The sequence below is a fragment of the Neolamprologus multifasciatus genome, chromosome 15 (genome assembly GCF_963576455.1).
Source record: "Neolamprologus multifasciatus chromosome 15, fNeoMul1.2, whole genome shotgun sequence".
In the NCBI taxonomy this organism is placed as follows: Eukaryota; Metazoa; Chordata; class Actinopteri; order Cichliformes; family Cichlidae; genus Neolamprologus; species Neolamprologus multifasciatus.
Genome location: NC_140453.1, coordinates 12976899 through 12995828, shown reverse-complemented (window position 1 = coordinate 12995828; position 18930 = coordinate 12976899). Strand labels below are relative to the sequence as shown.

At 38.7% G+C, this 18930-nt stretch overlaps 1 protein-coding gene across 12 annotated transcripts in view; it reads left to right on the top strand.

Moving 5' to 3' along the window:
- The window catches only part of otofa (otoferlin a), an 83894-nt gene that overhangs the window by 2135 nt on the left and 62829 nt on the right, over positions 1–18930 (top strand). For all 12 annotated transcript variants that reach the window (XM_085132653.1, XM_085132654.1, XM_085132652.1 and 9 more), the window contains exon 2: positions 3449–3507. In XM_085132653.1, the coding sequence (XP_084988779.1) occupies positions 3449–3507 (59 nt within the window). The remainder of the gene's footprint in view (positions 1–3448; positions 3508–18930) is intronic.

Here is an 18930-nt window from a genome sequence, read left to right as displayed (position 1 = left end):
AAGCCCAACATTTAGTAAATCAGTTTCATCCAAAAGCTGAATAATTGCATATTCAAAATTATCCAGTTAAAGAGTTCAAGCATATTTATTAATAGCCACTCAGCTGCTGGAGGGGAAATTTCATTTCCATTTTTAAATCTTGTCATTTTTTCCTCAGTCTCACAATTTCTTCTCCATTCTTCCAGCACATTTAAGTTTAATTATTCATTTATTTGAGCTAAATAATATTTTTTTAAATACTTCCCAAATTTGTGTGTTAATCACAGTGTCTTAATCAGCCCTGCATTCCCACATATCCTCCGGCGCCGTGGGTTTTTGGTTTAGGCTGTCAGTGGAGTTTCCTGAGCACTTAGAGTTTAAAACGCTTCCTGTCTGGAGAGGAAGCGGTCTGCCAGGGAAATAAGTGCTTTGGTGCTTTGTGTAGCTGTGTATCAGACCTGCACTAAGTTCAGGAGTTTGGGGCCATTTTTAATTACAGAACAGCTTCAGTTTATCTCTCTTTTTAGGGTGTCTGGTGTAAGAAACTCATTCAGTCATTATTCTGGCATTTCTTTGTACCCCAGCTTTCTGCCTTGTTATCTAGCATCTAGGAAGTGTATGAGTACAAGTATGAATATGTAAAATATCAGATGCATTTTTGTCAACCCTTTGCTGCTTACAGAAATCAGCAATTACTGATCGAAGGTCTTTTAAGGTCTCTATTTTTGAGGTATTTTGTCATCATCAGATGCTTAATTTTTGTAAGTCAGAAGAGTCCTATAACCACCCCGAAGCTGAATCAACATGATATCTCTGGAAGGGGGAAAAGGTGTAATAAAAAAGCTTCAAGCCAGTGCAATAAAGACAGCTAATAAAAATGGATTAAATGTGACGTGATGTTCTATCTCTGATCTAACTTTATCTGGTTGTTATTATTTGCTGTCAGAAATAATAAATCAAGTCAAGTCCCTTCAAAGGAGGGTCTTCAAAATGTAATTGATTTCCCGACAAGTCGTTGATGAATTCTGGTTATGTGACCGGCAGCTCTTGGCTTTATCAGAGAGCTGCACTTCGGCTGTTGCTGCTCCTCTTCTGAGTAGCCTGCAGCAATACAGAGCCATGCAAGAATTAATGAAACCTTATCTCTGTGCTTTACAATATTAATTTTCAGTTAATTCACCCAGGCTGTCTTCCTCTACGTTGGCACTTATCAAACTTCTCTTTAACCTCTAGGCACTTAACACAGCTGCTTGGACAGTTTGTTTGTTCTTTTTATTACTCAGAGTCTTCCTGATTCACAGGACAGGAACAGAGCTTGGGGCAATTTCTTGTATCCTGCGGATATTTTTAAAATTCCTTTCCTCTGTGTAGCACTTTATTCTGCAAACAGACACTTGGTATGTTTACTTTTTAAATTAGGGCACCTATTCAGCTTGTAATGCCACTTACTGCCCCCTAATGCACCAGGAAATAAGGTAAAATTAACTGCATTAAAAAAACCCAAATGTTTCCATGTTTCTACTCAACACTCGAGTTTTCTGCTTTAACCACATTCTTGCAAAAACTTAAGAAAGCCTTAAATGCACCTCTGCGCCCTCTTCATTCATGTGGGTTTCAGACTTACACAGTGTTCTCCATCTTTCACTCTTTTAATTTTCATCTATCTGCTTGAGATAACAAAAAATGACTCTCTGTTCATTTTCTTTCTTACAGCTCAGGTCCTTTGTAGCAGCTCTTTAACTCTTTATCTTTGACTGTTTCATCAAGGCCAAAAGCCGCACCGATTATCAGAATGTTGTTTTAGTTTGGTGTGGAGCACCTTACATAAGTGTCACATGGTCTGCTTTTCTAAGCCCACATCTAGTTGGATGAAAACACTGGTATGACAGCAGTGCCGCTCTTTTCAATAATGTAGGAGGAATGTTGTCTCTCTCCCTCTCCGACACTGAAGTGGTGTTTATTTTCTAAAATAATATTCAAAGGTTTGGGGGATTTAGAAGGTTCAAGAGAGCGTAGGAGTGAAGGCAAAGAGAGACAGGAACACCTGGAAGTGGGATTATAAACTAGAGTCATATTTGTGCATTGGTAAAATTATAACGATAAGCTTACGTCAAGCATGACATTTTTAAAACCTGAAGGTTTTGTGCTTTTGAATGTGTGAAAAGATACTTTCTGCACTTATAATATCTAAAATATCTGAGCCTGGCACAATGTATTTACTCCATTTACCCTCATTATTACAGCCAAACTGACAGGGACTGTAATTAACATTGTAGGTGTCTGTATGCGTTTGTGTGTCTCCCTGTGTATGGCAGCTGATGTGCCCACAAGCACACAAATAGACATCAACAGAGCTTCATAAAGGCTCAGATGCACAAAGCAAACTTTCAGAACAAAGCAGAATGCACACTGTGGTGCAGGACCATTCATAAGCATCACAAAGCAACCAGGTGAGCACAACAACCAGGACGCATGAGTGAGTCAGGTTACTGTTCAATGAAAGGTCCCTTTCCCAATATAAACTCTGAGTAGACAACAGCTTTCATTGGCTGACACACATACTTTTAGCTCTAATAATGGAAAAATATGATTTTAATTTATATTTTTGACATTCTTCTGCAGTCTCTCTGTGTCGCACAGTGAGTCACACTGTAGTCATTTAATTGTCTGCATTTCCTTTCTGCCTCTGGTGACTCCACGCAGCTGTTTCATATTTACATTTGTCAGGTACTTAAAGTATAATTTGTCTTTTCGCAGCTCTTTATGAGATGAGTAAGCTGATTTTATGTCACCCCATTTTCACTTTAATAAACGTCTCAGTGAACTGATGGATTCAGGTTCTAACCTGCATCTGACAAGGCCAAGTGCACCCTTATTGACTTAAGTCACTTGTAGAACCACGTTTAGCAATTATAACTTTAAATTATTTTTTTCTGTATGACTATCAGTCTTTCACGTTGTTGAGAAAGAATGTTTTCCCACTTTTCTTTACAATGCTGCTTCAGTTTGGGTTTGTTTATGCAGAGGTCTCCTAAGGTCAAGGTTTAGATTACATCTTGATTATTTTCTTTTTCAGCCATTCTGCTGTAGATTTGCTGCTGGATCATTGTCCTGTTGCATCTCCAACACAGGAAAAGCTTTACATATTTAAAACATTTCACTCTAGAATATTTTGGTATACAAGGGAGTTCATGGCCAACTCCAAGTCCTGTGGCTGCAAAAAAAAAAAACCCTCATCACAGTGCACAGAGCTTCAATAATCACTTACCTGCTTGCTACTTTGGATAAAGTCTTAAAACTAAATTGTTTCATAATTAATGCAGCTTTAAGTAAACACCAACTGACTGCTCTTTCTCGTGCTTTGTACGTGCCCCATGCAGTGAGCCCACCCACTCAAAGTGGGATGACAGCAGGCACAATGGTGTTACTGAACCAGGTTTTAATGACTAAATTCCTCCTTATTTTTCAGGTCTGCCCTTCTACAGCCGTATAGCAGAGAACTGTGAGGAGGTGGCACACTTTAATGAGGTCAGTATCTTTATTTGATTTGTCATACAATAACCTGTGTCAATGGTGACCAATCAGCAATTATTAAGAATCCAGAATTGGCTGATTTCACTGGCTGCAGGTTCTGTTATTGAATTGAGGTGGAAAAGGTGAAAAAAGGCACATTGCTGGTAATGACTGAAATGATCACTGTAAGATTTTACATTTACATGAATAAAGTCAGGGCTCTGTGTGGTTTATCAGTCATTTGATGTTAATATCTTTAGGAACAGTTTTATCCAAAACATTGACAGCTGTTTAACAAAATCTTTATTTAATTCAGACAAAGTCTGGCACATTTTAAGGATGCTAGCCTTTATTTGAATTAAGTGATTCAGCTAAATTATTCTCACTGTATTCAGTACAAGTATACAAGCCTGCTGTGTTCTTGAGTAAGAACTTTATCCCCCAAAAGATGCCAAATGAATGTCGGATGACATAGATAGAAATCTTTCCCTTTTTTGTATTTTGTCCATCTTTTCTCTACACCAGGGTTTTCAAAGTGCTTGACCCTATACCAGCATACAGAGTGCAAATAAAAGGTGAATACAAAGTGAAGCAATGTACATGCACAAAGTGTAAGAAACTGCTCTAAAAATAGAGGATGCATTGTTCAGTAATACCACTTCCTTTAAGAATTCAGTTGAATACTGTAAATGGAGATGCCTTAGAGGAAAACTGTTAGCAATACAAATGTACATCAAAAAGTACAGTTATACTGTAAATACTGAATACTGTGCAAAAGTCTTGAGCCACCCTTCATTTATTTATATTTTGCTAGGACAATGGCAAAAGAGTGCAGCAATTTATTGAGCAAACACACAAAATACACTACATACATACATACATATATATATATATATATATATATATATATATAAACTAAAAAAACTCAATAATAGGAAAGTGTTGTAATGTTATTTGAGTTATTTCATTTTTTGGCTGACTGCTGTGGATGAATCAGAATCAGAATCAGAAAGGGTTTTATTGCCAAATGTTGAGCAGGTTTACAACTTAAGGAAATTGCTGCGGTACTTAGTGCAAATGTGATGTGTGATGTGTGATGATTTTCAGTGTGTGAACAATGTGAAGGCTTATCTTATCTTATCTTATCTTATCTTATCTTATCTTATCTTAGATAGAAATAGGCCACCAAGACCCCACTGTTGTAATTTGTTTGTTTGTTTGTTTGTTTGTTTGTTTTGTTTTTGCTTTGTTTGCCTTCTCTCACCCCAACCGGTCGCAGCAGATGGCCGCCCCTCCCTGAGCCTGGTTCTGCCGGAGGTTTCTTCCTGTTAAAGGGGAGTTTTTCCTTCCCACTGTCGCCAAAGTGCTTGCTCATAGGGGGTCATATGATTGTTGGGCTTTTCTCTGTATCTATGAAGCGCCTTGAGGCGACATTTGTTGTGATTTGGCGCTATATAAATGAAATTGAATTGAATTGAATTGAATTTTATTATTTGCTTCGAGCCCTGTGTACAGGAGCTGCATGCTAAAAGATCTTTTGTTAAAAGGGTTGGCGTAATAAGCAAATGCTTCAGCCAATACCTTTTGATTAGCCTTGTCTCATGCTTTCTTGCTTTGTGGTAAATCTTTGTTCTGTCTTCACTGAGATATTTGAATGCTAATCAATAAAACATATCACTCAAAAAAAAAAAAAAAAAAAAAATTTCTTAATGCTCATGCAGACACTTAGATAACTCCCAGCGTGCCAATGCTAACCTCTAGGTTGAAGGATCTTGCTTTAACACCTCATTACTGTTCTGATTCAAAAATTAGCAACCATTCGTGAGTGGCTCTTCCCTGCACGTGGCTGACATCTCACCGAGTGGCTTTTAATCACCCTCTTCTGTTCACTTATGGTCTATAAAGGTTAGAGAGACGAGGCAGTGTTGAACAGTGTTGCAATTAAACTGGGCATTTCATGCTCCACTGCTTTAGTTAGGAAAAAGGTGGTCCCTTAAAAAGCCCTTCTTTCCGACTTAGAGGTTTCTTTCATTTGTAAAAGAAGGTTTCACTGTTTTACTTTAAATCTAGTAAATTGCATTATTCTGAGCAGCTGCACTGCTCTGAGCATCTCTTTGAAAACCCAAAGGATTTACCTGCATCCCTCGGGTGGTGGTTGGTAAGTCTCTGATTTTGGTTGCTTTGAAATTCTGAGAAATATTCCCAATACTATTTCTGCAAGCTCCCATTGCACTGTGAATCCAGCATTATGATGAATTCAAATGTAGACTCGTGTAAAGGAGCAGAGAGGGGAAATAAGAAAGAAATGAAGGCCAAGGGATCAAGAGCGAAGTGCAGTAGGAAATCCACACAGAGCAGAAGCCAAAGAGACAGAACAGAGGTAGGGGATAAAGCCAAGGAATGAAAAATGAAAAACAAACAGGAAAGCACTCTCAAATATATACAGTACCTTCCCAGAGGAGGTTTTACATCATGCTTTCTGTTTTTTTCTCATTTTAAGCTGCTGGTTTTAACAGAGAAAATGTTCTTCGTTTGATGGCTCACAAGCTGAGTGCTGCTTCCTTCCCTGATAACAGGGGCTTTTGTTTTCAGTCTAATCAGGAAAATGCTGAAATGACTGTACAAACTTAGCCTAGTCACACAGGCACACACACACAGACCCACACACACAATCACAGACGCTTTATGTGTACAGTCCCTGCAGAGGCAGCATTGTTTTTTGTATTATGATGTAAGACTAAAAAGAAGAAAACCAGACAAATAAATCCCAAAATATCTTTGACTCTGCATATAACTGGTATCAACTAAGTGGTGAGGCTGAAATGTGATTTCTTATGACAACCTCTCCCAATTCTCACATCTCAGTCTCGGAGTGCTGGGGAGGTAGTTAGTGTCACTCAGCATCAATAACACGATCAAGCTTTCTATGGGATGAATCGCGCTTACAGTAGTTTCCGAGCCTGTGTGAATGTGTGCCTGTGTGAAAATGTTGCAGTGTTGTGTGCTGCTGGTGGCCAGGCGTACATTTTTTCCCCAGCCCCTGGGTCCTCATCACACCCTCCCCATCGTTGTATTCTTCAACCTTAGCAGTAAAACATTTGCATGGCTCAGTAGGCTCTGTCCAGCCCCTGGAGTTAAGGGCCATTAGCATAGAGCTGTGTGGCTTGATGCCGGTCCATGCATAACGATAGAAGCCTTTGAACTAGTATTCGGATAGACTGGATGGGGAATTCATTATTCATTATATGGTGGGGCTTTTAGCTGCAGAACACCAGGGCTTCCCCCTGACTAGTTAGCAGAGCAAAGAACAGAGAGTCCTGCATGCACTGCGCATTGCCACAGAGTTCAGTTTTGGCCCTGCAGATATAACAATTTTAATTTTACAAACAAGATGTCAAGAGATTTGAACCATGCAGACAAAGCACTGTAGATAGCATGCAAATAACAGAAGGGCATTAGAAGATTCATTTTGCAACAGCTTCCAGTAATTTCCTACAATTCTAAGTGTTTTTTTCAGAATTTGTACTTACTGTTCAGATGTCTGTGTTTTCTGTGTTTTCCTCACTGATAAAACCCCAGAATGACCCCATATTATTGACACTTTCTACAAACTACACTTAAAGGATGGCAGCAACCGCTGACACCGTTCTTGCGGATGACTGTGTTGAAGCCTCGAGTTTGGCTGTCGACATGTTTTATAGACATCACAAGCTAGAGGAGGTCAGAGTGAGAATGTGAGGACACTGCAAGCTCAGACAGCGGCAACTTGTCAACCACATGGGACCCAGGCTATAAAGCGTTCTGTTCACACCATAGTTTTCAAAAGGAATATCATGGTTTATTGAAGAAGACGTGAAACTTGTGAGTGAGGATATAAACCAATCGGGTCATCCACTTTTATAGGCATTCTGACTTTTCCTTGCAGTCAGAGGAATTCATGCTGGTCATTAGCAGAAGTGCAGGTGAACAAACTCCAACATCTTCCTTAAATTCTGATATATTTATCTACTAGCCTCCTCAGTTTGTGAGCATTTGCTTTTATAAATAAAATCACACCACTCTCATCTTTCCTGTCAGTTAATATGATTCATAGTTTGCTGAAATGGCAGCTGTATTCAGTCTCAGCTAAAATTCTGGTCAGCCTGACCAGTCCTATGAATTTGCTGGCATATTGTGGTCATCAAAGTGAGCAGCAGGAGACCTCAGTGAGTTTACGTCCAAGCTACTTCCTACTGGTCATAGATAATCATGTTTGGGAAGCCAGTATTCAAGTAAGGCCTATTTGTTATATGAGAGTGGAACGTATCACTGTCAGGGTGAGGTTTTTAAACTAATATACGCTATACTACGTTCATATACTGTAAGTCTCCTGAGCATAAAAGACTCTTAAAACATAAGTTGAAGGATTTACTGTGATCCACTTCTGGAGATCACATTTCAGTGCTGCTTCACTTGAACACTTGACCACCAGTATTGAGTAGAGTAGAAGCAGTTTCCAGAGGAGCAGACACAAGCTGGAATACTGCTGATGCTAAAAATAGATAATAAACTTCACTGGGTTTTAAGATTCAGCGTTGCTCCGGGGAGGAGCTTTCCCAACTCTCGGTATACTGAATAAATGATGACCTTGGCAGAATATTTTCTTTGCTGGTATAGAGCTGGAGGGAAGGTAAAGTGGAAATTTGAGCAATGAAAACAAAGGAAATAAAACGTATAGGTGCAAATTACTGTGTAGAAGATAATCCCAAGATATTGTTTTGAGTGTGATTTATGCATTACATGATTTATTCATACTGGTTTTCTATGAATGAATTATAAAACTACCAGTTTAAAGAAGTGTAGGTCAACACAGAGACATAATTTTCTTTAATAACAACTGTATAGTAACAGCTGTGTAAAAAAGAGAGTGTTTATAGGACAGTTTGTATACTTTTACTGTTTTCACAGAATTTAGGAGGGTTAGTAGCTTCCACATGCTGCTGATCAAATGCACTTGATTAACAGATAATCAACAAGTGTGAGTTCATCAGCTGTGTGTCAACACAATGCCACTATGTTCCCAGGAGTGGTTGTTTCAGCAAATTAACAACAAGTTCAGACCCAGCAAAGGTCAGAGAATTGGCAAGAAACCCAAGCGCTACTTCTTAGACTCTATAAGTCTCAGTTAGCATGTTGAATAATGAAGTTAATGAACAAATATGGGTTGTTTGCAAGGTTTGCCTCGAGAAATTCAATTAAATTCAGTTCGGTTTTATTTATATAGCAGCAAATACCAAGAAAAGTTGCCTCAAGGAACTTTATGTTGTAAGGTCAAGACCCTACAGCACAGGTGTCGAACTCCAGGCCTCGAGGGCCGGTGTCCTGCAGGTTTTAGATGTGTCCTTGATCCAACACAGCTGATTTAAATGTCTAAATTACCTCCTCAACATGTCTTGAAGTTCTCCAGAGGCCTGGTAATGAACTGATCACTTGATTCAGGTGTGTTGACCCAGGGTGATATCTAAAACCTGCAGGACACCGGCCCTTGAGGCCTGGAGTTCGACACCCCTGCCCTACAGTAATACAGAGAAAACCCCAACAATCACTTTATCCGCTATGAGCAAGTACTTGGCAACAGTGGGATGGGAACAATAGATAGGAAGAAACCTCCAGCAGACCAGACTCATGGAGGGGCGGTCATCCGCCATGCATTTTCTAGAAATGCTAACCTTGTAAAAAACAGATTTATATTGCACTCACTATATGTCTGAGTGATAACTTTCTCCCAGTATCTTACTTAGAGAAGCTGCTCTTATATCCACAAGGGAGCCTATGCAGAAGGAGTTTCATTTGCAGAGCTACCCTCCACAAGTCAGACATATAGGGGGTAGCTCTGCATATTTGATTTAGCAGAGTTTTTACACCGGGTGCTCTTCCTGATGCAACTCCGCTGGGGTTTATGTCTCCTACCCAGAACTCAATCAGGGATCTTTTCCTTGTTAAGCAAATGTATAAAGCAGAAACATGTGATTCAGTTTATATTTGCTATACTATGGTATGTTATGGTGGCTTCGCTGTAGCAATAACACAACACATTTATTTTAATTATCAAAGAACATGATTTCTTTCTGAGATTTGAGATGCTGACCTGTCATTTGTTCTGTTGTTGCAAAGAAGGAGAACAAAAAAACTGCTTTTCAGCGAAAAGAAAGTTTTTACTTGAGGCATGAGTGCTATCTCTTAGCACAAGAGCATCTATTTTTAAAGAGTTGTGAAGCCCTTTACTTGACAAGTGTGTGGTCAATTATTTCTGCACCATCTGGTTTCCAGCAGCAGAAACTAGGGAATGGAGAGCAGTTTTATCAGAGTCCAGCTTGACAACAAAATAAGACTCAGAGAATAAGATAAGTGAATTAACTAGATAACATTCTCTTAGGTGGCTTCAAAGCTATTCAATTTCAAGAGAAAAGGAAGGGTTGAATTCATAACTGAGCAATCCACTTGTCTCTCGCAGGGCTAGTAATATTTTCAGTAACAGTTTTCAATGTGTTACTAATGAAGACAGTCAGCTCAGTAATATTTAAGACAGAAAACAGCATTAACAGGAATTCCTGCAGCATGTTTTCAGCCTACCACAATCACTGATAAATATGCACAAATTCTGGTTGAATGAACTGTTCTGACTGAATTTATGTCACCATGCCTTCAGCCATGGCATAGTATTTGACACATGCTATAAATTAGACTGAGATCAATGTAGAAACACTGAAGCATGCAGAGAAAGTGACATACGAGCTGAAGAGGAAGTGAAAACTGGGATGGACAGTTGAATTGGAAAAAGTAAATTGAGCCCAGGTTTGTGGTGATGAGGAGGGCATGTAAGCAGAGTGCTGTCAGTGATTTCGACAAGATCGAGTTTCTCAGCAGAACTGGCTTATCGGAGATGCTGTTTCATCTGTACACACACATACGCACACAAACACACACATTACCAGCTCAGCATCATGGCAAAGCAACAAAAAATTAGACAATGTGTATTATGTTTATGTGCGTGGACACAAACTGCCCTTTTGTAGTGGGAGTCAGTGTTTTATTGTCATTCCAACACATATATTTGCACGAGTCGAAGCAAAATTGTAATTGGGTGCAATTAAAAGGCAACAAGAACGAGAACATGAAAGAGCAACATGTACACAAACTAGGAACAGACAGCTTGAGCTTATTCACAGTGTCATTTAGAATAAATAAGAAAATAAAGAATAAACAAGAAGCACTCCAGAAGCTCAAACCTCTGCCAAAGCAGCTCACTCTCTGGGCAACATTTAATTTTAATGGGGCATTTATGTATTTTGTACATCTTCATTCATTTTTATATACTCTCATATATAAAAATATATCATTTCTTTGTTCTTTTTACTTTAAGAAGTTTGTAGTGCAGTAAAAATCATGTTGCTATAACGAACAAAGGCAGCTTAATTTTAAGCACTTACGTAAATTTATTTTACCTTGAGGACGAGACTAGAGGTTCGAAGTCATGTGATGTGTGATTTTTAAATAGCTCTGTCTAGCATTATTATCACTTTGACCATCAGATCAATCTACTGACCTTTAGGAGAGGTCAGAGGTCAAGTCTAATATGATATTTTAAATCTTTATAAAGTGCTTTTTACATGTTAACAACATGTCTAGGCTTTTTTCAGTTTTTGACCTTTGACCTTAAGGTCAATCATTAAGTTGACCTTAAAGACCTGTGGTGGGTGCAATCCAGATTTTAATGGATTGCTGACATGACCCCATTCTACACTCCTACAAAGTTTTATCAGAGTTCATCCAAAACTTCTCGAGCTATTGTGTTTACAGACAGAATGCCACGCACCCACACAAATGCTACCAAATACATAAGCTCTTTGTCAGAGGTAATAAGAAAATTTAAGGTACAGTAGATAGTCCAAATGCAAGATGTTTCTCGTGTTTTTGACCTTTATCTGGCAGCAGCAGACTACAGAGCACCACCAGAGTTCAACAATCTGACGGCAGAGGCTGTTCCTCAGTCTGGTGGTTCTGCTCTGCAGCCTCATGTCAAGCCTCTTGCATCTGCTTGTATAGATGTGTGGTGGTGCAAAATAGGTTCAGAATGAAGCCCCCAAGTCCAACATTCCTCAGCCTCCTGAGAAAGTAGTGGTGCTGATGTACCTTCTTAACTGGAAAGGGAGTGTTATGGCTCCAGGTGAAATCCTCAGAAAGATGTTCCACAGAAAAGTAAAATGTTTCTGAGCCTAAGCATAACCAAGCAACCTCTAAGGCAGCTTTGAGCTCTAATTTGGTGAATAAATCTAACCAGACAGTGATTGCAAAAAAATACCTACAGCAAATAATTAAAAACAGCAAATGAAAGTCTTCTTATTCTTATCACTGCCATTAAAAACTAATCTGCTGCCTTACAGTATTACTTGTTGAAAAAATTCCTAATAATAAGAAAGTAACATTTAAATGGTAAATGTACTGATTTGTATATAATGATTTTCTGTTCCTCTGGAGCAGTCAAAGCTCTTTATACAATATGCCTCATTTACCCATTGGACCATTCATACAAGCACTTTTCTATGCTTTTTCTGACAAAGTTCTTCCTATTTAACATGCAAAATTTGTGGTTCAGTATCAGGGATCAAACTACAAATGTTCCATTTAGTAGATGACCTGCCCAATTTTCTAATTTACTGTGGTGACTGTAGCTCAGGAGTTAGAGCGGGTCGTGTACTAATCAGAATCATCAGTTGGTGGTTTAGTTTTACTCGTCAATTGCTTTTTACACAGCATGGTTGTGAAGATTACCATGTGTTCCACAATGATGACACATTTATTTGATAAAAATGAATTAAAATCACACTGGACAGTAAAGAAAGAAAGATGATAATAGAAAAAGCTGAGCAGTGAAATTTATTGTTAAGTTACTGTATGTAGGTGAAGTGAAGTTCTAGCATTGAGGGATGAACTCATGCAGAGGTGGACTCACACTGGCACATCAGAAAAACTTCAATGCTATGGCATGTGGATGCAGCTGGTGCATATGTAGCCTGCTGGTAATGGAGCTGCAATTTTTTTATTCGTAATTGATAATGGAGGTGTTTTCATTTTCTGTGTCTGTGGCAACAGTCATGAGATATAAAAGGATGGTGAGTGGAGGGAAAACTGAGGTCATCCATTTGTTCGCCATGATGCTAGAGCGTGGGATCACAGCAGTAATGGCTTTTCCTCAGCTTCGCATTTAGCCGCTCTGATAGGGCGCTGTGGTCTCAAGGCTTGTGGTTAGTGACATCAGTTCTGTCACTTTTAATGAGCGGCCTCACTCTGGCAATTAGCCGTTGTGCAATGCAGGGGGTTGGGTGTGGGAGGCTGGGAATAGTAGTAGTGTAGTATTCAGGCAAGCTCGGAAAAGAATGGAGCAGATCTAAAATAAGATTAGTGTTCGTTTGCCTTTTTAAAAACATCATTGCAGTGGTTGCTTCTCCGGTTACTATCACATATTCCTAGATTCACATAATCAGTGATGCATTTTGATAAAGCAAGCCAGCCTGAATGGTAGAGTAGGCGCATTGCAGCAGTTACATCAGTCAGTGTTTGAAGCACAGTGACTACTGACACTTGAAGGTTGAGCTTTGTATAACTGGAAAACGTTCTTTCTTTTTTACTAATATAACTTTTTGGCTAATTCTGGGTGACTGTACAGGGGCTTAATTGGCATCAAAACATTAATACAGAATACATATTAGCATAGGTTTAAATAATAGTATCTATCAGGGCTGCATTCCCTGAAAGTAAGGCAAACCAAGGGTTGTGGTGTTTTGTGCATACCAATACATTATTGTAGCTCACAGAGATGTGAGTGTTATTTTTCCACTTAGAGAAGTCCAAATGTCTTCTGGAAATTCAGTGAAAAGGCTCTTTTTAGCCCATCGGAGAAGGAAAATAAGTGTTAAGAATAAAATGAATGATGGCTACACTCTATTCAAATTTCCTTACAGCCATGACAGTGTGACAAAGTTGCGATGAATCGTTGTAGAGCCTCTGGCGCTGCAGGCCAGCCTTCTTCTGCGTAGCATTAATTACCTTGTGCTCATGTCCTGGTGCTTTATATGCAGTGCCAGTCAAAACAAATAAAATCCTGGCACTTTTTTTTCTTCTGGTCTCTCTTTGATGAGGGAAAGTTTTCCTCCCCAGAGGCAAATATATTTGTCCCTCATCTTCACATCCATTCTGACATGCTTCGCAATTCCCCTTCAGGAATTTGACATCTGTTATACTGAGGCTAATTCTTTATGTTGAAGCTATGACTGTTATACTCACTGATTCATTCAAGAACTGCATTGAAAAAATAACAGGAAACTCACAGAATAACTAGTGTTACACCGGTGCACATCAGGTTACAGAGTAGGTTTATGTTGTAGGGCTTCACAGGGATTTCAGCAAAGAGTAAAAATCAACTGTGATCATATCAACTGATCCCTGAAGCTTTTTTACTGGTTCATGAAAAGCCAGTTACCATTTACCATTAATAATGAACAAGAACTTTTTTAAAAACATAAAACATCTACTGTAGCTAAGGAAACTGAATGTTTTTAGAGAAGAAAGATTTGCTAAACAAAGTGTGCATTATTCTGTTGACTAAAGTTTTGATTTTGTCACCACTGTGTGTCAGTTTTTCCACGGCCAGATGTGCTAACATCTGTGGGATGCCAGGATTTGCCAGGATGTTCACTTTATTGTAACTTTGTTGCCTCTTCTTTCTGTCAAAAAGTCTTCACTTTTTCAGAGCGGTCTTGTACACTCACCATGCACCTCATTGAGTACAGCTGATCTATTAGCTGATCGCAAAGCAGCAACTCAGGGCATTTAGGCAAGCAGACAAAGGTGATTTAAGTGACTTTGACTATGACATGGTTGTTGGTGCCAGATGGGCTGGTCTGAGCTCCCTAGAGTTTAGAGAAAAAGGTCTTAAAAAGAGAAAATATGTAGTGAGGGGAAGTTGTCTGGGTGAAAATGCCTTGTTGATGCCAGAGGTCGACAAAGAATGGCCAGACTACTTTGTTCTGACAGGAAGGCTACAGATATTGGGCAATAGAAAATTAGTAAAACATTGCCTGGTCTGATGAGTCTTGAATTCTGTTGTGAACATGAAACCTTGTAACAACAAATTTACCGGCAGCTTTTGTTGGGGTGAACATGAGCAGGGAGTCGAATACCTGCAAATCTTCAGTAGGTTGTTTTCTTTTAAGTATGTTTAATTTTTAACATTTTATTGCCCTGAGCCTGAAAAAGTAAAAATAAACATTTGGCTAAATCACAACTGTCACATAATCACGTTATTTATTCATGCCTCTTTTACATTTTAAATAAATAAATAGAGCTAAGTAAAGAAAATTGCAGTGCATGCAATCTACCTAGCAGGGTGAGGCACAAAAAGGGAATCTTCTTTGTCTTGTATATAATATCAAAGTCTTAGTTTTTTCATGAAATAAAAAGCATAGATCGAAAATTGAAAAACTGGTGCTCCTTTAAGGCTTAATTTCGAGTTTAATTTTGCATAGCACAACCAGAAATTGCTCTGTTTGCAGACACTTGTTTACAACTGAAGACCACCAAGCTTTTCCACTTTCCCACCTCTCATTTTGTTTATCTGTACTGTGCAGGTATTTAAACCACTGTAAGCATTTTGTCTGTCACGGTGGCTACAAAAGCCTCAGGCAGCATACGCAGCTTAAGCTTTCTTGTTGTGAATTCCTGTCTGCATTATTTTAGCAATAAGTTGTTCTGAATATTATACCAAAGCAACATAACAGACATAACAATGCTATGAACAGATATTTAAAGGTGGTGCGTGTCGAAAAAATAGTAGGAAAACAGGAAATGTTTACAAGCACTTATACATATAATACGCATGTATTATATGTAGTTTACAGTTTACATTCACTGATTAAAATTTGTGGTTCTCTGACTCTGGGGAAATTAATATGGCTGCCCAATCTCCCTGGTGTTGTATAAACAACTCCTAATCACACTGTGTTGTGTATCATATGACTTGAAGTGTGTGTGTTATGCAGTAGTGTGTGTATAGGGCATTAGCTGTGTGCGCTGTCATTTGTGCACCATTAACACCATGCTGGGGCCTCCTTTTTGCACTCTCGGCTGTTCAAACATGCCGGAGGAGATTCAGTATTAAATGAGATGTGGCGCGGCTGTATTAGCCACTATCTCAGACAACGACTGTCACTTCAGGATGTTTTCAGGCTGTGAGGGTGGTGGCAAAGAAGCAGCAGTACTAGCTTCTTCTGACTGAAACCTGGGAAAACAGGCTGCAGATCCTGAAGGTTGAGTATACATGGACCGATGGTAATGCACATTTACAAGCCTGGCCGCAGATCCTTGAAGGTCTAACAGTAGCAGGTGGAAACCACGGGATTCGCTAATGGGACGGTCTTGATGGATCTCTTGTCTGACAGCCTGCAGTGTTCTCCTAAGTGAGAGGCCCATATCAGCAAGGGGTGAATTACTTTTAAATCACCTGTGCAACATTTATCCCTCTGCCCTTGTGAAGACTCTTTCTCGTCATATTGTACAGCAAGAGGCTTAGAGGTGATTTGCTGAATGTGAATCAACACCTGTATGTATGACGGGGCTAAATTTTACAACTTACCTTTGTTTCTTTTATCTTCTGGTCTCACCCTGTCATAGTTAATCAGCACAGGTGAAGTGAGTAATGCATCACAATTGGATGTCATACTTTATTAATGGAAGCTGTAAAAGCCAATTAATTGCTTTTACCACATCTATCATACTTTCCTTAAAAGGCTAACTGCTAAGTGTTTTATTCTCGAGTCCCTTTAGTGTGGGGATTAATGAATCTAAGTAATTCAATCTTCCGATGTAAAGCTGGTAGCAACAAACCTGAAGGGAGTTTGGATATATTACTTTGCTGAAGTCAGCTCTGATTAGAGGTTTGAGAAAGAAAGATTGTTCAAGCTTCTTTTCATATAAAAAAAACAAAACAGTGGAATGTTTTCAGAATAAACTGTGATTTTGTTATATAAATGATAACCAGCAGGTGGGCTCGCCTGTATAAAAGCAGAAGCTTTAGCATTTTGTTGGACTGAAGCATTTAGGTGTGTGTTAAGACAATGCCGTAATCTTCCCAGGTATGGATGTTCCAACAAATCACCACCAATGTCCATGCAAAGCTCAGAGACACTGCAAAAACCCAAGAGCTATATCTCAGACACTACAGGGCTCAGTTAGAATGTTAAAGGTGAAGGTTCATGACAGTATAATTAGAAAAAGATTGAAGAAGTTTGGAAATTTGCACAGGTTGCCAGGAGATGGCCTATTTTTTAAAAGAACATAGCAGCGTGGCTTAGTTTCATCTAAACAAACCACAAGACTTCAGGAAAAATGTGTTTTGGACAGATGTGACTAAACTCTCATTTGTCCAAAGGACATTGTTTCAGTGGTCAGTTTTCATGAAGATTTTGGATTTGTTTTGCTTACTCAGCCATCTTGCAGTTGCTGACTTGGCGATAAATTCCTCTGTTTACCAAAGTTGTCCACAGTCAAATGCTAAAAGTGGTTCTACAAGCTACTGAATCATAAGGTGCACTTGATTTTTCACAGGACTGAATAAATTCCTGTGAAAAATTTCTTTTACCGATGTCTGCAGCCAGTCTTAACTCGGCATTTTATTAAGATTGATGCTCTCAAATCATATCATAGCAGTCCAACTCACTTTAAACAAGCTTTGGATATCTGTTGGCAGCAATATGTTTTACCCACACACAATATATGTTGTTTTTAAAGCTTTCATTTATAAAATAATACAACTACATCTTAAAGAATCAGCCACCTAGATGAGTGTAGAAGAAAAATTTAATCTCATTAGATAGTAAATATTGTCTAGATGTATCAGACTATCTTTTCTGATTCATATAAAATGATAACAACTCATCTATTTAGATGATTCAATTTAAGTCTCCATATAGACAGCAATATAATTTACACTCAACAGGACCTTCAAGAGAGATATCGTGTCGATGATTATTTGTCATCCAGTAAAGATAAATCATTTCAAATAAACTTCAGTCTTTGAAAATATACTAAAACTGTTATTCAGAGCTAATTCCTTTTAAAATGCTAATTAGCAGTTATCCCTCAAAGCTATCCTCAGACTCACAAACAGGAGGATAGTAAATATATTTCATTGGATTTTTGCTTAGCTCCTGCTTTTTCTTGTTTTCATTGATGCAAAAAAAGTTATTAGTAAGCTTGGTTGGTGCAATATAACCTGGAGATGTTCAGCGTGATGAATAAAACATCAATAAAGCATTAAAAAAAAAAATCCCTCCTGAACATTGTCTCTGTAGCTGTTGGTGATTTTTAGAAAAAGAAAATCAAGAATACTGCAAAGTAACAGACATATGCTGACATAGGGCCTTGAATATAGTCCAGGACTTTGGTTGACTTTTTTATTTTTGCCTATACTTAAATGAGAAGATAGATAGTACTGTGTATTTTACCTTGAACTTAAAGGAATTTTATCTAGTAAACAGTTAGATGGTGGATAAATTAATCATGTCAGGCGGCGGCTGTGTGAAGGCAAGAGAGGACCCAAATGCATGGCTCAAGACACACGGGGATAAACTCAAAAGGCAGGTCTTTATTAATAGGAACATAAGAAGTCATACAAAACTATACTGGGAGAAACTGAAGCTGAGGTGCTGGGAAGACACGGGGGAACGCACACAACCTAGAGGGACGACGCAACACGGAACAAAGGGATACTCTGACATAAACACACAGAAGGTAATGAGGGAAGTGGGAACACACGGGGAACACAGCTGAGGACAATTAGTCATGACCGAGCGGGGAGGACACGAAACAGAAAATACTGACACCAAGATGTGGACCTTAAACACAACACAGTACACAGAGAAAGAGATGAATACATGAGGGGATGAGGAGAACACAGAACCCAAAGGACGGGAACACGGTACCAGAACATACACCACAATAAAAGCATGGACACAGGGGGAATCCAAATACCAAACCAAACAATCCAATGAAAATAAGGAACAAAATACAAACCACAGGAAAACTAAGAACACTGGGTCAAAATGACCCAGGACCATGACAAATCAGTTGAGAAAAATTTATTTTGGAAAAGTGTTGATAATTGTCTTTTTAATATAAAAATAATAATAATAAGTACATAAATCAGATAAATTGGAAGTTATAGTTATAATATAGTTGAACTAATGTGCAAAATCACAGGCTGCATATAAAAGATAGAATGTGGCCACCATGATGAAGTGGAATAGCCTGACATTAACATAGGTTTTACAGGCAACGCAAAGCACTTAAGACTGCATGTCACATATTATCGCTTGAGGTCAAAACCCTATGCCAGGCTGTTAA